This window comes from Leuciscus leuciscus (genome assembly GCF_965113295.1).
Source record: "Leuciscus leuciscus genome assembly, chromosome: 2".
In the NCBI taxonomy this organism is placed as follows: Eukaryota; Metazoa; Chordata; class Actinopteri; order Cypriniformes; family Leuciscidae; genus Leuciscus; species Leuciscus leuciscus.
In genome coordinates this window covers 34934551-34953069 of record NC_138726.1, presented here as the reverse complement: position 1 = coordinate 34953069, position 18519 = coordinate 34934551, and the positions used below count along the sequence as shown (strand labels likewise).

At 37.4% G+C, this 18519-nt stretch overlaps 2 protein-coding genes across 3 annotated transcripts; one reads left to right on the top strand and one right to left on the bottom strand.

The window, feature by feature from the left end:
- The first annotated feature begins 366 nt into the window (after positions 1 to 366).
- arhgap1 (Rho GTPase activating protein 1) lies at positions 367 to 15506 on the top strand. The gene is made up of 13 exons (XM_082148543.1): positions 367 to 499; positions 4410 to 4554; positions 7948 to 8040; positions 8124 to 8211; positions 9538 to 9669; positions 9782 to 9868; positions 10008 to 10106; positions 10191 to 10301; positions 10440 to 10516; positions 10688 to 10765; positions 10852 to 10980; positions 11149 to 11252; positions 13588 to 15506. The coding sequence occupies exons 2-13, from the start codon at positions 4419 to 4421 to the stop codon at positions 13756 to 13758; spliced, it is 1305 nt and encodes a 434-aa protein (XP_082004669.1). The 5' UTR covers positions 367 to 499; positions 4410 to 4418; the 3' UTR covers positions 13759 to 15506.
- Positions 14518 to 18394, bottom strand: LOC309482962 (SPRY domain-containing SOCS box protein 3). 2 transcript variants are annotated; one of them, XM_082148550.1, is made up of 5 exons: positions 18024 to 18394; positions 17498 to 17662; positions 16737 to 16868; positions 16280 to 16470; positions 14518 to 16179 (listed from the first exon to the last, which is right to left on the bottom strand). In XM_082148550.1, exons 2-5 carry the CDS (start codon positions 17655 to 17657, stop codon positions 15976 to 15978), a joined length of 687 nt encoding a protein of 228 aa, XP_082004676.1. In that variant the 5' UTR covers positions 17658 to 17662; positions 18024 to 18394; the 3' UTR covers positions 14518 to 15975. The 2 variants fall into 2 exon arrangements, with proteins under 2 accessions (XP_082004676.1, XP_082004677.1); XM_082148551.1 differs by having other exon boundaries at positions 15990 to 16195.
- Between the last annotated feature and the right edge of the window lie 125 nt (positions 18395 to 18519).

Genomic DNA, 18519 nt, shown 5'->3' with positions numbered 1-18519 from the left:
GCCTATACTTTAACAAGCCTGATGCTTATTTATTATTTTAGTTATTGCCCCATTTTATCTCCCATCCCACCAAGTTTTCCACTTTATGAATAGACTTATCAGAGCACGCACAAATTGTAATGCTTAATATAATTGTTGCTTTGCTCAAAATGATGGTGTTGCTCAGAGATTCAATGGTCCCTGAATGAAGGGGTGTTGACATGGAGGAAATTCTGACATTTCAAATAGGCCTAGCTCTTGTGCTGTTCAGAACACACATATAAGCATTATATCATAGGCTATATTTTAATCTTGCTCTAGATCATTTCCTAATAAGTGGCTGTTGTTCAACCAATGGTTATAATAACAACATATTATAGGAGGCGTGGCCATCCGTTATTCTCCTGCTGCATCCGGGCCGTTTACACTGAATTACAACGATTGCAAACCGGAAGTCCCGAATGAAATTCGCAAGATTGACAGAGTTGTGAAGACTTCAGTAGGGAGCGCTGAAAATTAGGTAAATTCATTTCTTCTTATTTGATTTAATAAAACCTGCAGGGTTTTGCTCATCGTTTCCTCTGATCCGCATTAAGCCTTTGATCGTACGGCAGGGCAACACTTGTTAGAATTTCCGCCCTGTTAAGTCAAGATGAAACAGGTTTGCAGCTAACGTTAGTTAGCTTAGCAGACTGTCGTCTGATCACAACGAACGAACCAATATGTGTGCAGCATTTTTGCTTTGACGCCATCACTTGAGAGGAAATCTGTTGCGTATTATTTAAATCACACGTTTACTCTGTTCTTGCTGAGTAAACACACGGTTAACGTTACGTGTCCAGATGTTGCGTTTCCTTAGAAACGCTGGGGAATCCGACCTTATCTGTCCAGAGCAGGAGTCTAGACGTGTTGACTACACCAAAAGAGAGTACACGTTTGACGCTGAATCCAAGCACTTTAAAAGTTCGAAGAACCGCTGGCATGAGCGGTTGTTGTCTGGCAGAAGAGTAGACACTCAGGATTACTGACCTGTCACAGATAAACTAACATGTGTATGGGCATGGGCAGAAATCAAGCTATGAGCTCCGATCCCAATGTCAATAGTTTCCCCTAGCTCCCATAGTATTGTTCTATATGATAACTAAATAATAGTGAAATCTTGGCTGTAAGTTACCTTGTTTGTTTACAGTTACCGATAAACGCAGCTCATCAAAACGCTCTCGTTCAGTGTCCTTTTTTACGCCTTTAGTGAATCTTTATATGGGATGTTTACGTGTCCCACAGTGTAACATGTTCTATTCCATCTAAAACTATTTTAAACAGCCATTTGTTCTTTATTATTATTATGTAGCTTTTATGGCCTCATATTAATTAAGAGACTTCATTAATTAATTTCACTGCAGGGCTATGTAGAATAAATCCTTAACTACATTCACAGTTTTAACCTAAAATCTACCCATTTGCCTATGTGATCACTTGAGGCGTGCAGAGTTCATTTGTTGTGTTTTCTCCTGTGGATTCATGCGTGGATGACCACACTGCAGAATCTCACCACACACTCTTGTGCTTCGCTCTGCAGATTATTCTGTGGTAGATGTGCTGAGCACATCTGAACCATGCTAAATGCCTCGACTAGACACAAAAAAATAAAATTATTGCATTTGTGATTGCTGCAGCAGAATGGAGCTGGGAATGTGATCAGTGGCGCCTGACACTCAGGATTTCTGACCTGCCACACATAAACTACCATATCTATGGGAAGAAGAAAGCTAGCTAAGAGCACAGATCACATTGTTTTTCCCCCCCCTGTAGTATTATTAATGAGATTATAAACAATAGGGAAATATTGATTGGACCTTGTTTGTTTATAAGGTCATTGGTACACAAAAAAAGCACTAAATATTGATTTTTGGCAAATTTTTATTTTGGTGTTGTAAAGCTACAGGCTTTTAGAAAGCGTATAGTTTATTTTGGAGGTGTTGGGGTTTCTTTAGGTCTTTTGTGTTTAGGCTCTCTTTAGGGTCTTTGTTTTTGTCTGAAGTGCTGGTTGACTTCACTGGCTGCAGCCTTGAAGCCTCTGGAGCACAACTGTGAATGAGGAGCATTGTTTTTGCTGATGATCTTGGGCAATGAATTAGAGAACCATTTGTAGAGTGGAACAGGACTGATTTTGGAAGGGTGCTGTCTGGTCAGAACCAAAGAATATATGTTCAAGCACTGACATCAGAGATAGTTCAGCAACAACTAGCTACTTAAGAATGATGAGAGCTGCTCTATATGATTTATATGACTATAGCAAGATTGCTGTCAGTATTTACAATAGAATCACACTCAGTCATACACATAACTGAGATAAGCCATGTTCTTTGATCAGAGCGACAGATTGACCCAGGTTACATCACCTGAAGTATGTTATGATATCCTATTATTTAGAGATATGAACGTGGGTGTCACAGTAGAATGAAGACATGTTAGTAAACGTGAAGCTGTATCTGCTAGGGTTAAGGCTATAAATAGAAGCATAGGGTAAAACTGAGATTTCTTGTCAGTATACGGTTGGACGGCCACATTGCCGCGCGGCACCAAAGCGAGGGACTGTCACAGCAGATCAATGTCTGAGCCCTACTGACTCCTGCATTAGTAGCCTTACAGCCTCACACATACAGTCAGATATCAAATATAGCACATTCACAATGCCACAATATTTTCATACTAAAAGAATAAGAACCAAATATAATTATAATGTAATAAAAAGTTTGACCCTGCCGATTATGACAAATTAAAACACTCGATGGTGTGGATTATTTACATTACATAGGGCAGTAATGTTCTTTTATGTGCTTTAATGTTTGAATGCCTGTTGGTTAATGAAAAGATCTGAAAGACTTGCAAAGGCTAGTGAGGCTGTTCACTGCATTTTTACACTACATGATTTTCTCAATGAAATCTATGGTTAAGCTTTCAAATAAATGTGCACATGGAGGCTAGTGATTATTAGGGGTGTAACAATACATCCATACATTTATCAAATGACTAATGATCCGATGTATCGCTGCAACGTGTAAAAAATCTATATCTATACTAGCTAATATTCCTTCTGCTCTCTTTGTCATTGATTAAACACCAAAAGACAAAGAGAAAATCTCTCACTGCTCTTGACTAAATAACTTTTATAACTTTAATATTATAAATCTATATTTAACTGATGTACAAATTGGGGTACAGGATGTGCTATTTTCAGATTTATGTTCATGTTACATTTTTTGGTTGCATTTGTGAATTAATAAAAATATAACTGGTTGTGTAAAATAAGCACATAATATCATAATATCGATATATCGATCGATATGCCCCTGAATTGAATCAAATCATATAGCAGAATTTTTTTAGATATCATCTAATATTGTATCGCTGGCTATGAGAATCAATATCATATCGTATCATGATGAACTGTCCGATTTACACCCCTAAAGATTATGTGATCGAGAACCAAATCCTTTTTTAATAATGATTTAGTTAATTAACCTGATTTGCTAATTTAACAGAATAGAATGCAATGCAACAAACGGTTCTTTTGAATGCAGTGTTATTGCAATGAGGAAATTAAATAGTTTTTCAACTATTAGTTGTGCAAGACAGCACAAAAGCAAAAGCTAATTTGTTTCTTTTAATTCCACAACTGCTTCCTAGTCCATTAGCTGTGTCATTTATGAATAAAAACCTATTCTGAATAATATAAATAGTATTTATTTATGCTGGTTTCCCTATCACAAAGCTGTTGTATGAGGCTAAACGGACTATGCTTTAATTAATAATAAAATAAAAAAATCAGTAACTTGCATTATTGTAAATGTCCTTGTTACAGTGTAATTAAATTATACATTTAAGTCCTGAGCAATAGCCTATTAATCAAGAACATGTACTTACTATAGTGTTAGGATTAGGGTTTGGTTTAGGGTTCGTTGCATATCATTTTGCAGAAGTTACTGTTAACTTCTACAGTTAGGCTAGTATGTAACATAACAATAACACTGTAAAATAAAGTGTTACCTAAATGTATGAATCAGTATCTAAGCCAGAAAACTAAATTAATATTAGCCCGTTTCTAATGTTGTTATGTCATTACTGTGCCTTATTATGAAAGGTCCTTCCGTTAAACAGTCCTCACGGGACATATTCATAGATAGCAAGACTGTGTTACGAAACAAACCTGTTCATCATTTGTCATTGTGGTCACCCATGTGAGTCAGCCAGTTACTGTTCAAGCAAGTGTGTGCGTGTGAAACGCTGTGTTTGCACAGGCTTATGCTGGCTGGACGGGAATCTAATGTGAAGGGAACTGAGCATTTGCAGATCTCAGTATAATGTTGTGTGGTATAGTTTTGTGCTGTTCTATGTCTAACTGTTGTGTGTGAATTGTGTTGTCTTAGAGGACCATCATGTCCTCTGACCTGCTGGTGGACCTTCAAGATGATCTGGGAGGAGACGACTCTCCTAGTGCTGCGCTGGACCAGCTCAAACTGGTACAGGACAAACAGTGGCCACCAGATGACCCTTTTAGCCTGAGCAAATCCGGTGAGTGGAAGTGTGTGTGTGTGTGTCATACAGGATAATAATAATGTTTAAATGTAGTTTCTTTTTGCAGAATCACACTGTTCGTTTTGGAAAATAAAGCTGTGTGAGCAAAAGGAAGTAATTGCAAAGACCTACCACCATTTTTATCATGAATTCCAATCATATGCTTGCTATATTTAGAAGCAAATGAAGCTGAATTCTTCCAGATGACATAATTGTCACTGCCTATTTAAGAGCCAGCAGAGACCTCAAGTAGTCATGCAGCATTAGTCATACAGCACACACACGCTTACGACACAGGCAGCCATACACCCAGAGACACACTTTACCACTCTTACCGAGGAGGACTTTGACTGGACTGGTGTGTGAAGTCCAGTGTAATTGGTTCTTCATTTGGTTAAGCCAGTGAAGATCCAAGGATTCAGTAAAGTAGAATGAGAGTGATCAGAGAGGCTGACTTCCTTCTTATCACTCTATTGCCATATACGCTATAGCGTGTGTTTGTGAAACTGGATGTTTTCATGCAGGTCTTGACATTGTCTTTGGCCACTGTGGCTGGTGGTCTTACAAAGTTACAAGCCACTCAGCATTTTCACTGGCCACAATTTTGTTGTTGGGAAATTACGTTTTATATGATTAAAGTTGACTTTGCCGTGCTAAAATTTACTGAAGATAGATTTACAGCCCTTTCAAATGTAAATGACTACTGTATACAACCAAATCAAGACTACATGAAATGTATAACACTACAGGCCATTATTAAATACTTAGCTCTGTTAAGCTCCTTTAGTGTATGTATGTACAGTCAAACCAAAAAAATGTCAGACACCAGATATATTTGTTGATTTTTTTTACTAGTTGGTGCAGAACACTATAGTTAATTTATCTAAGTGAGGATAGCAAAATACATAAAAAAATAAATAAAACTGTGACACAATATACATTTACATTTTCATTTGGCAGACGCTTTTATCCAAAGCGACTTACATTGCATTATCCTATACATTTATACATAGGTATGTGCAATCCCCTGGGATCGAACCCAGAACCTTGCGTTGTTAACGCAATGCTCTTACCACTGAGCTACTGGAAAGCTGACCCTTTTAGCCTGATACCCAATATACCCAAAAATTCTTCATATAGTGGACTGCCAGTTAAATTGTAAAATATTTGTGACCACAAATTATTCAGACACTTTGACCTGACGATGTTTTGCTTAAGTTTTTTCTTGAATTGCTAATGTGACCTTTTTACACAACAGACTGGACAAAATTAGGCATTGCTTGGTAATTGGTTGACCTAAATTGTTATTATCTAATCGTGTACTTAAATTTAACAGCTGACAGCTATTCAACCTAATTCATTTGTGAGACAGTCTAACAGAAGGTTTGACTGCATGTATGTATATATTTAAGTATATGTTGTATAAGTTTACAGACCCCTTGCAGAATATGGAAATCCAACGGACATTTCATGGTCCTTTATCCACCTTATTCCTGACGACCTTACTGCGTTTTGAATTATGGGAACTTCCATTCAAAAAGACTGAAACGAATCATTTCAAATCATAAGATTGCCCTACAAATAAAGCTTATCCGTCAGTTTGACTCAGTGAGCTATCAGTTTTCTTTCATGTTTTAAGAATAACATGAGAAGAATGTAGGCTAACACTTGGTATTTTAACGTGTTATTACAAGAATATGGCAAGAGCTCATTTCAGTCACTGCATTCTTTTCCTCATGATTATTTTCTTTTTTCCTTTTGCATTCCGCTGTAATAGTATGAAAAAGTTCAACATATACTGCACATTTGTGGTCTGTTCTCCCGATTTAATGCTCGAAGAATCTCTTTTTTTCTCCCCAAATCCTCACGTCTCTTTCCAGGTTTGTTTTCACAGGTAAATACAATTTTTTTTTATCTGTCAAAATGACTGAAATCACTTTGAAATAGTATCACGCAATGCTGAAGTTTTTATTACTATTTTTTATATATATTAAGGCAACGTATGTTACATAATACAGAATACCACAGTGATATTTAACCGTCCGATTTTGCTGTGGAAAGACTTTTGGGGTTTGATCTGTTGAAAGTACCTTGTTGATGCTTTTACACTTTTAAATGTCCTTTTAATGTTCAATGGTTGAAGGGTGAGTAGAATAATGTAATGTCATTGTACACAGTTTAAAAATATATATTATTGCATCCATAGAGCTAGTCTTTCACTGATTGTGTACAGCTTAACGGAAGTTACACCCATAATTCGCGCAAAGCGTCATGGGCCGTAGGAATAATGTGGATAGTCTCGACTTTAAAATTGGTCGTCCCAACCACAAAGGAGACCCCCTTTTCACTGCCGTACATCCTACAATCGCCACAGTACGTGATTTTCTTTGCTGTATCATATATACCAGCCTTTCTCGACATTACTACTTCAACCACTTTTGGTTGAACTTTCTTTTCTTCTTTATGTTTCCTCTTCCTTTTCATCCTCAGGTATTCTTTTGTGTGTTGTTAACTCTCTGGGTTTTGTTAAGCCTTTTATGTATGTGCCGCCACATAGCTCCACAGGTTCACTTCTCCACAGGGACTTCTTGATTACATTGTCTTGTGACATCAGTCACTGGCGCTTGAGCAGGTAGTGCTCATGGGAGTTGTAGTATAGTGTAGTGTCATACTGCAATTAGTTAAAGGGGTGGTTGATTATGATTTCACTTTTCTAACTTTAGTTAGTGTGTAATGTTGCTGTCTGAGTATAAACAACATCTGCAAAGTTACGACGCTCAGAGTTCTAAGCAAAGGGAGATATTTTCTTTTAAAGAAGTTGCTTTTTAAGGACTACAACAAACGGCTGGCAGGGTCTACACGACATTGCTCCCGTAAAATTGACATAAACCCCGCCCCCGGGAACACGCAAGCAGTGTTGAGAAGAGGAAGAGTTGTTGTAGTAGAGCACATTTGTGAGTCTGCTCAAGCTGTCGCATCTGTCTTTTCATGTTTATTGCGTTTTTGCTCACCCTCAAAAAGTGACAACTTTAACATGCTATCAAAAATGATTTGTGGTGTATTTTGAGCTAAAACTTCACATATAGACTCTGGGGACATCTTGTGAAAAGGGGCATTATACCACCCCTTTAATTATTTCAGATGCCTTTTTGAGAAGGTTACAATTAAAGTATTTATATTGGCGGGTGTTAATGTCAAGCCCTGTTTCCATGCATCATCTCTGACTGTAATATTTTAGCCTTACAAAATAGTGCCATGCCTTACTTTTAATCCAAGAGACATTTACATTCAAGTGATATTTTAGAATCCTGTCAAGAGTGTAAAAAAAAAATTAAAAATTACAATTTTTTTTTTTTTTAAATGTGCCATTCATTATATTCTTTCCTGCAGCTTCAGATATTAAAAGTCTTGGTGACAAGTCACATCTGTCCTGGGACGACCCCTTCTATGACATCGCCAGACATCAGATTGTGGAGGTGGCAGGTGAGACGTTATTAAATGCACAAGCATAACCAGCTGGCATTTATTCTAGTGCTAAAGTTCTTGATCTTTCTCTTTCTTTTTAGGTGATGATAACTTTGGTCGGAAAGTCATCGTTTTTAACGCTTGTCGCATGCCCCCCCAACATCAGCTGGATCATCATAAACTTCTCATGTAGGCGTCACTGCTCTTACTTGATTTATGTGATTTATGTGATTACATTGCCTTTTTCCTAATTATGGGTGGTTGAAATTACATGGTTTATTATTTGTCCAGGCAATCATACGTAGATGAGCACAAGACACTAAAGATTAAGGTCCAGTGCAGAGAACACAAATGTTCAGGAAAAACATTGATTATGATTCAAGGAGAGAAGTTGTCCTTAGGGAAAAAAAAGAGAAGATATAAGTAGCACTTTTGAGTTGTCAACTGATGTTTTCTTGTGTAGTTTATTTGGTTAATCCTAATATATTTAGGTTTTAATTGAAATGGTAATTAAATATATTGATTATATTCTTACATCGTGAGATTTTGAAATAATATATTTTTTATAATAAATAATGTTCATTTTTTGTTATCATGTGGTATGACAAAGTAATTTGGTGTGACATTTAAAATAATATTCAGATACATTTATTAGAGTTTGATAGTTGTAAATGGTGTCAGTAAAAGTTTCATTAAATTATAGCACAGTTTCCACATTCATGTACTTAATATTCATGAAACTAATTCATGAAACTAATTTCAGTAGACTAAAATTTGTCATTTTTATGAATAAAAAAAAAAGGAAAGTATAAAACACACTGACCTGGTTTCATAGACCGGGCTTAGATTAGACCTTTGTTCAATTAGAACATTTAGGTAGGCTTTATAAACATGACAAATTATTTTTACTGGTGTGCATCTTGAGAAAAAACAGTGGCACTGACATATTTTAAGATCTGTTTCTTTCAGTTAAAACAGCTCAAACATGCATTTTAGTCTGGGACTAGGCTTAAGCCTTGCATGTGAAACCAGGGGACTATGTCACATCATTTAGCAGTTTCAGGGATTAGTCTAGAAAAAAAAGACGATTAAAGTTAGTTTAAAATGGCAAATGTTTATGACCCTGTCAGCAATACATTTTTTGAATTGTTTTCATTTCATATTCTCGAGGTTATTTCTTCCTTCATTGTTAGCATATACTGAATGGTTGACATTTATGCAGAGTAATAAATCAATCATGTGTTCAGTGGTTCAAAGCGCCATAATGCTCTAAGTTTTTAGTGAAGTGAAATTGAGACAGACGTCTTATATCTGTTTAGTTCCTTGTTATGAACTTCAGGAGTTGTCTGAGAGGATAATGGCATGTGTGTCTATGAAGAGCAAATTTCACAGACTCTAAAGTGTATAAATGAAACCTTAAGTTTCAGTAGTTGACATTTACTCATAAGTGTAGATTTTCAGTCTAATTTGAAGTTTATATTTGGTGTGAATTGATTGATTGATATTTGTGTGCAGGTATTTGAAGCAGACTCTTGACAAGTATGTGGAGAGTGATTATACGCTCATTTACTTCCATCATGGTCTTACCAGGGAGAACAAGCCCTCTCTCAGCTGGCTTCGAGATGCCTATCGGGAGTTTGACAGGAAGTGAGTGATGCTTCTGTTAGTGAGAGGTTCATGAGTGCTTTAACAACAGTACACAAGAGCAATTGGTTCAAATTGGTTCTCTCAAGCTTCACTATCGCTGTGTCTGTTGCAGGTATAAGAAAAATATCAAGGCGCTGTACATCGTCCATCCCACCATGTTTATCAGAACCATCCTTATTCTCTTCAAACCTATCATCAGGTCAGTGCCACACTATGCTTAATATGCTGAACTTCTGTCTTCCATAAGGTTCTGTTTTATTCTGTATTTGAGCTGTAGATTCTCAGATCTGTACTGTAATCTGAGTCTGACCGCCTGTATTCTACACTTCATGTTACAGCTTTAAGTTTGGCCAGAAGATAAATTATGTAAATTATTTGAGTGAGCTGGAGGAGGTTGTGAAGTGTGATCAGCTGGTGATTCCCAACAGAGTCAGAGAGTAAGAAATTATATATGCAGTTATACATCTACTCTGATCATTTTTTAGCCCAGAAGAAATTAATTCAAGAGTTTCTTTGTGTAGGTATGATGATAAGATCCGTCTGTCTCTGAAGCCGTCTGTCGTCCCTGGACCGATCTCTCCCCCCCGTAGTCCTCCTCTTCCTTTCCAGCAGTTTGGCGTCCCACTGTCAGCGTGAGTTTTCCTTACACTTTTCCTCTCACACAGCTACGGTTACTGACAAAAAACATGAACCTTCGTTCTTGAGGTAGGACTGAATGGACTCTTAACCCTGCCATTGCCATTTAGAGTTTTTTTGTTGTTTGAAATCAGATTGAGACGCATGGCAGCAGATTCGGAGGGAATTCCTCTAGTCATGCGTGATACTATTGGATACCTGCAGGACAATGGTTGGTCTTTTACTACTATATATATATATATATATTATATTTTGCCTTCATGGGTTGAAATTGTTTGGTGAGCTCACAGTCATAGGAATGGTATGCCAAATTGATTATAGATTATTGTAAATTTATTTATTTATTTGAGAATGTGAATTTCTTTTCCATCTTCATTTGTAGGTCTCCAGATAGAGGGAATATTCCGGCGTTCTGCAAACGTTTCTTTGGTTAAGGATATTAAGCAGAAATATAACTCTGGTAAAGTCATGTGGTTCTCTGTACACATTTCCTGTTCATAAAATCGATCGGCATCAGTCCTCAGAATGTTGCTTGTGTGTCTATAGGAGAGGAAGTGAGTTTCACTCAGCTGGACAATGTCCACTTGGCAGCTGTGATTCTAAAGATGTTCCTCAGAGAACTGCCAGAGCCACTGCTCACCTACCAGCTCTACAATGACATTGTCAACTTCCACAGTAAGAACACAAACACACAACCCACTCACACACCACCTCCAAATTCCAGCAGCTTCCAGAAAGCTCTCACACACACGCCTGTACACCTCCTATACTGACATTTGTTAACTGATTTGCTAAAACATGTTTTTGCATACAAAATATTTACAATTCCTTGTGTGTTATCAGATGTTGACACGGAGTCTCAGGCAGAAAGAATTCGGAACATGCTGATGTCACTTCCTGAGGAGAACTATGCATCACTGCGCTTCCTCATACAGTTCCTTGCTCAGGTAATGGTAATACTCATCATAATCAGCAATGTTCGACAATAAGGATTTTTTACTTAATGTTAAGTAACTTTTTTTTTATTTGACTTTTAGAATTTCAATATAACTTATTTTTGATGTTTTACATTTATAGAATTTTTTTTTTTAAAGTGCCCCATTATGCTTTTTCAGACATTATCTGTCATTTAGTGCGTAATATAGCCGTTTATGAATGTAAGAGGTCTGCAAAGATCAAAGTGCACGATACATGGAGTTATTGTCTCCCAAAAGAAATAACTAAATTTGCATAATGCCAGCCTATGGTCTTTATTGGCTGCCGCGGACAATGTGTACTCTGACCCGTCATCTGACCATTCAGAGCAGAGTAGGCTCTTGGAAAGGAGGGGTTTTTAGAGAGTCTGAAATCCTTAATTGAACCATTTCAGTCACTGAGAAATGAGGTGATGTGCAAGTGTATATTATGAGAATATTACAGCCTTTTATTTAAAAAAAAATGTATTACCTTGGTTACATGTAAACTTATAGTAGGAAACTTCCAAAACAAAATTAGGAACCTTTAAAGGGGTCATATAATGCCATTTTTGTACAAGCTAATATGATTCTTTAGGGTCTAAATTAAAAATTTGTAATATACTTTAATTAAAAATTCTCATTAGTATTGTAAGAAAACACTCATTTTACCTGGTCAAAAACAGCTCTGTTTTCAGCACGCCGTTTAAGTGCATGTGTCTTTAAATGATAATGAGCTTTGCTCACCCCGCCCCTCTGTTCTGTGCACACACTGTTTGTAACACAATAACCATAACGCGTTGTTCATTATAAACGTTGGATTATGAATTATATTGAGAACGTCGTACATAGAAAACATGCCGTAATGTACCCTGAGTGTAAACCTTAGCCGCCATTATCGTGAAGCGTGCATCAAGCGATTTGCAAAGATTAATATAAAGGTTAATAAAATGTTACACTCACTTCTTCTTCTGGAGGTGCAGCAGGAACACTTAGCAAAACCAGCTTTATACTGAGCCTCGTTTATAAAGCAGTCTGGTGTGTCAAGTCAAGTCAAGTTTATTTGTATAGCGCTTTTCACAATACAGATTGTATCAAAGCAGCTTCACAGTATTCAATTTAAATAATACAACAAAGTTTGTTTCAAGAGGAATTTATTGATTGATAAAATTAAATTAAATATCCCCAAAATATCCCCAACTGAGCAAGCCAAAGGCAACAGTGGCAAGGAACCGAAAAACTCCATCAAGTGACCTAATGGTGTCCTAAAACTCCATCAGGTGACCTAATGGAGAAAAAAAACCTTGGGAGAACCCAGGCTCAGTCGGGGGCCAGTTCTCCTCTGGCATTTATGAGCTAGAGGCCGGATTGTAGTTTGAACTGTAGGATTATATGAATGCCTGGCTGAAGAGATGCGACTTTAATCTAGTTTTAAACTGGGAGAGCGAGTCTGAGCAACGAACAGTATCAGGAAGACTATTCCAGAGTTTTGGAGCCAAATGTGAAAATGCTCTCCCTCCTTTGGTGGTTCTGAATATCCTAGGTATGACCAAAAGCCTTGAATTTAGTGATCTTAAAGAGCGTGATGGATTATAGGGCGATAGAAGATCCGTTAAATAGACTGGAGCTAAGCCGTGTGTGAAATGATTCGCGCAAACATGAAAGCATTGACGTTGATCGTGGGGAATATTCCATTCGAAAACAAAACTCAGCCACTGCGTCTTCAGCGGTTCGGATTTAGGAACATCAAAATGATGCTGTGTTCCTTATTACACCCAAGAACAGAACACCACAATCGCTTAGACGCCATTCTGCTCATAGACAGTGCTCCAGCGTATCAAAAATGACCGCGCAGACTATGATTGACCGCTCGCTCACGAGCGAGGGCGGGTCTGTGTTGAAACACTGCTGTCAATCAACAATCGTGGGAGGGGCGTCGATTTTGTGACGTCACAAAATCGAACGGCTTAACAAATAAGATTTATAAAAAACCACTGGATGGATTTTTATCATTTTATGACGGTTGTGTACAGGCACTGTCAACACACATTTCTGTACAATCAACTTGTAAAAGTGCATGTACCATTATATGACCCCTTTAAAATACCATAATGTGGCACTTTAAAAATAGGATTTTTATTTATTTACTATACTTTCCCACCACAATTTTTTTATTATAAGTTTTCCTTACAAAAATAGCTGATAATTGTACAGATAACCTCAATCCAGCATTAAATATCCCTGCTAATAAATCTTGCTCAGTATTTCTTTCCTACTTTCTCCTTTAAGCCCGTTAGTGTTTCTGATCTTTATTGTTATTGATGTGCAGGTATCTGCTCAGAGTGAAGTCAATAAGATGACCAATGCCAACTTGGCTGTGGTGTTTGGGCCCAACTTGCTGTGGGGCCAGGATGCTTCCATGACACTCAGCGCAATCGGGCCAATCAACAACTTCACCCGCATCCTGCTTGACCTACATCAGGAGGTCTTCGCTCAGTGAGGAGCAGGAGAACTTTTCACGTTGACTCCACCCTGGTTATTGTCCCATCCCTGTTCCATAGCTTTTGCCCCTCTGCTATGTCCCGTCCTTCGTGTCTCCCTCAGTATTGTCAAATGCATGAGTGTTTCAACTGGGTGAAGCTACACGAAAAGGATACTAGAAGGTGCAGGGCGGTCAAGCTTTCACAAAAGTTTAGGCTGTGATTTAAATTCTGACAATCATCTTGTCTCTCCTGCAGAATTCATGTAGCTGCATTCAGACATAATGGTACTGCACAGGCACAAGAGTTTTCTAAGATCTGTTAGCCGAGGCCTAAATCAATAAACCAGTACAGGCAGACGTTTTTATTTTCTTCTTTTTTTTTTTTTTGCTCATCAGCTGTACTTTGGATATTGTTTGTTCGACTTGACCGATGCGAGTTCATTTCAGTTCATTTTTCCGAGAAAAAAACATTAGACTAAATGCACACGTCCTCTATTTTGTAAGCCATAGCTGGCACAAGCTATGAACAAGTATAAAGCACTACTACACAAAACTTGAAACATTTATTTTAAACAAGCTTCTTTCTTATTACATAAAGTATATATGGTATTATGTGTTGTCTCAAAGATCTTTCATTCGCACTTCATATTATTATTTCTACTATCCATTTCACCTTTTTTTTTTTTTTTTTTTTTTAGTGGTTCCAGGAACAGGGCAGATACTTTTATGGCCAGCACAAATTTCCTGATGCTGAAACAGCTGATTTTTTATATATATATATATATATATATATCTGCCAACAGTCACCCTTCTCTCTGTATGTGTGGAGTTTTGTGTATTTTGTGTGTGGTCTTTTCAGTAATGCTGTTGTATTATATTATACCCCAGAAATATTTATTTTGGCCAAAGATTATATAGTTAAAATGGTTGTGGTAAATTTTATTTGTAACTAGAAGACAAAACTGTCGGGGACAGTGCCATTACACATGGGCGCATTTGAAACAAAAGCCCAAACAAGATTAGGAATAGCAAACAACAATTTGATGTCATTTTGTCCTCTTTGTAAAATTGTGGTTTGATCTATGAGGAAATATATCATAGTGCGATAAGTTATTGCTGGTGTCTGAATCCATAAAGACATAAGTACATCGACATTCCAGTTGTATCACAGGGCTCTGTACGTGGAGTGGGAGTTTCCCCTTCGCTTTAATTTCATAATTAATGGATATGAACTGTCAGGATTTCGCACAAAAGAGGATTGTTTCATGATCTGAAGTCCAAAAGAACCATAAAGCAGGTACTTGGGTACTAATTAATTTAGCACTAACGAGTTGTGTCATATGCCTTGATATTGAATTGTAACTGTTTACTGTGTCATGCAAATGTCTTATTCATGTCAATACATCTGAGCATTGACATGTGGACCAGTGGCTTAAATAGTTTTAGAAAAGCTCCCTCAAACCCACGTGTCTGTGTGCCTTACTGGAGTGAACCGGCGATGATATTAGCTGTTGAATTATTCCCCTTCTCTGGACAGATATGTGAACTTTGTGCCATTCTCTTGTATCTGTATCCAAACACATACCTGTTTACCTGTGCTGTAGACGTGTATCTCTGGTTTCCAGGTGGAACTTTGCATTACTTCTTTTGTGAAGGTTCTTTTCTTCCATTTTGGCTGTTAAAATGTATTCTGTGCTTTTGAAATCTTTACTTTTGTATATCATGTTGTGAATTCAGAGTAATAAATTGTTAGAGAGGGTGTCATATTTTTTTTCCCTTTTGTGGTTTTGTTTTAGCTTTAGAACATCAACAGGTTGTGATGAGCAAATAAAAACTGACAAAGACAGATAAAAAGGCATTTTATTGGCTTTTAAATATTTTTTTCCCCAGTATTAACGACACAGAGTACAATAAACAAATAATAAATACAGTTATATTGTATTTTGGAACTTCGTCATTGCCACTTTATCAAGTGCAGAAATTACAAATTAAGAATACGAACAGGAATACAGATACAGAAAGAGGATAATTTAAATAATTACATATGATAATTTATATACATATATACAGTCACACAGGCTTTGAATTTTTTCAATTTTTATTTAAGCACACAAAAAAATACACATTTTTTGAGGAGGGGCTGCATATTAAAATGAATCTATTGCACTGGACAGAATTGTGTTGTTATTTGAGGTTGGCATGATCTAAACGAATCAGAAACAAATGATGCCCTGCTTATAAATGTGCATGTGTGTGTATTTGACAGAGCAGAGGTGTGGGTAATGGTAATTTGTGTGCGTGTCTACAATGTGAAAGGGACTGTGTGATGATGTGTATGCACTGTTCCTGTAGGGAGGACATTCTCTGGCTTCTCAAACCCAGCTGAAGCTCAGTTTCAGGGGCAGTAGAGCTCACCAGAGGAAACAGAGCCTTGCTGACCTGCAAGGAACAAAAACTTCCAGAAGCATTTATAAGCACCCACATATAACCTACATCCAGTACTTCCACATACTCTATGCAGTGATGTTTCCCTCTTTACCTGCTCTAGGCCAGAGAAGGCCACCCCAAGGTTCACTCCATTTCGGAAGAACGTCAGCGTTCCAGCGTTCAAGTCCAGCAGAACCCCAATGACTGTATTTCTTTCATAAAAAGGCTCTGAGTATTTTCGACTCCTTCCATTATGCCAGATGAAGCCTTTGTATGATAGACCCCAACTCTCACTGTCAATGCCTTTTTAAAAAAAGAAACAGGACACTCAACAATAAACAGTTTCAGTGATTCAAAGAAAAGCATTGTGTTCTTTTGTATGGTCTTCTTCTTTTCTCCCTTGTACAATGAGGCATTGATGGGACAAAATTCCTGTTCATTTAAATGAATCAACCTTTGCTGCTGCTCCATATTTGCTATTTACATCCTACTGAATGATTTTGGCCATGACACATTGATTGTCTCCCTAAAATGTGGGCAAATAACATGGGAAACATGACTGTACTCACCTATGAGGTTAATGAACCTTTGGTCCCCTGTGTGAAGCAGTGCATTTTGGGTACCAACCCCCACCATCACAGAGCTTCCATACGGAGGCTCAAGGAACTCAATCTCCCAGTAATGCTCACCATGGGTGAAACCTTATGCAGAAATATGTGTTATTCTGAAGTAATGAAGAGCTTATTATTCTTCATTCAGCAAATTTAACATATTGTCACCTTCCTAAAATAATTGCCCAAGTCATTTTTTCACTGAACCAATAATTGAGGTTGAGTAGATTTTCGTTCTTCTTGGTGCAGCTGCCATCTTTAAAAGCTTGTAAAATTGTCTAAGTCTCATTGTCTTTTGACTTAGGCAAAATAAAACGGCCTAGTCACACTCTTGACATAGGGCAGGCCATTATACTACAGGGATCTGTTCAACTGAGGATGTGGCCGGGCGATTTTACCAGAGGTGGCCAGCATCATAAGGAGATGACTTAAGCAAAAAAATAAAATAAATTTGTCAAAAAATGACTTAGGCAATTATTTTAGGAAGGTGACGATAATAGTTATCTTCAAAACGACAACACAATACTCTAGCATAATAAAAGCCTTATTAGCATTTCAATCACTAGTTAAAAATTAACTTAACCAGGCTTAGTGCAAACTAGCACTTAATGTTCAACTAGAAGTGTATATACCCTGTATGACCTTGATTAAATGTAACATTGAACTTTAATACAATAATACGTAAGAACAACAAAAACAGCGCTATTCACTCGTCTCACCTTTGCTGCCTCTGACCCCTGCGGTTCCCTGACTGTCCAGCAGAGGGCTGACATGAAAATACACAGCCTGTCGGCATAGAGACAGATGAGCATCAGGAGATTTACTGTCCGGATCCCACTCCCAACTGTCCCAAGTGTGATCTCTAAAAGAGCGCAACATTTGCTCTACACAATACAAAAACATACACATCATTCACTATATGCAGTAAAGAAAGACAAAACAAAACAGACTCACAATGCTCCCCATTACCAAAAAAATATATAAAAAAATATTTGCTATCATTTGAATATTTATAAGTTAAATATACATATATAAGCTCCGTAACACTTTAAGTTATTATTACATAAAGACGACTGACTAAGCGAGACTATTTCTCGACATTTTAAAGCGTGGACACTAAAGTTATGAGTTACGGGTGAGCACGACGTACACAGCACGTAGGCAACTACTATATACAAACATACGTGACATACAGGGTACGTGCATTTACGTAACCCTAAGTAATGAAAAGTAACTAAAACTTACTTAGGCGGTTGAAGTCCGCTTTTGCAAAGAAGGAAGACGGCACAGTCAGCTTTACATATGGGTGTTGTTCAGACAGCTGGACGATAGAAAAACATTCCAACTGCTGTCAAAACAACACTGGATTTATCCTAATATGGAAGTAGGCGTGCGTTTGTGCTATTGCGCTAATGAATTTTCAAATAACCACTGCTAAAGTTCCTTGGTAGCCTTCCAGTAACGCAGCCTAATTAATATTAATAAGCCAAAACTTATCCTCTCTATTGCGTGAACGTAGAGCTAACATATATTCATTAGCTAAAGAAACTGGAAGTTTGCCTCAAGGAGACGCAATATTTTTTTGACCAGTTCAGGATTTATGAGAGAGAGAAAAAATAGGCTGTGTGAAATAAATCAGTTTATTACACAACATTTACATGCCTTATTAACAAAGTGAGGGGGAGAACGATGACACTTAAAATAATTAAAGAAGGTCCAGCTCCTAGTGACTTGCCAACAT

Bases quoted from the DNA above. Each gene is read 5' to 3' on its own strand.
- arhgap1 (XM_082148543.1), top strand. From the start codon at position 4,419: ATGTCCTCTGACCTGCTGGTGGACCTTCAAGATGATCTGGGAGGAGAC. The intron at 10,302-10,439 runs GTGAGTTTTCCT...GTTTGAAATCAG, and splicing joins TTTGGCGTCCCACTGTCAGC to ATTGAGACGCATGGCAGCAG. The intron at 10,517-10,687 runs GTTGGTCTTTTA...CTTCATTTGTAG, and splicing joins TGGATACCTGCAGGACAATG to GTCTCCAGATAGAGGGAATA.
- LOC309482962 (XM_082148550.1), bottom strand. From the start codon at position 17,657: ATGTTGCGCTCTTTTAGAGATCACACTTGGGACAGTTGGGAGTGGGAT. The intron at 16,471-16,736 runs GTGAGTACAGTC...TTTTTTAAAAAG, and splicing joins AAGGTTCATTAACCTCATAG to GCATTGACAGTGAGAGTTGG. The intron at 16,180-16,279 runs GTAAAGAGGGAA...TGTTCCTTGCAG, and splicing joins CCTTCTCTGGCCTAGAGCAG to GTCAGCAAGGCTCTGTTTCC.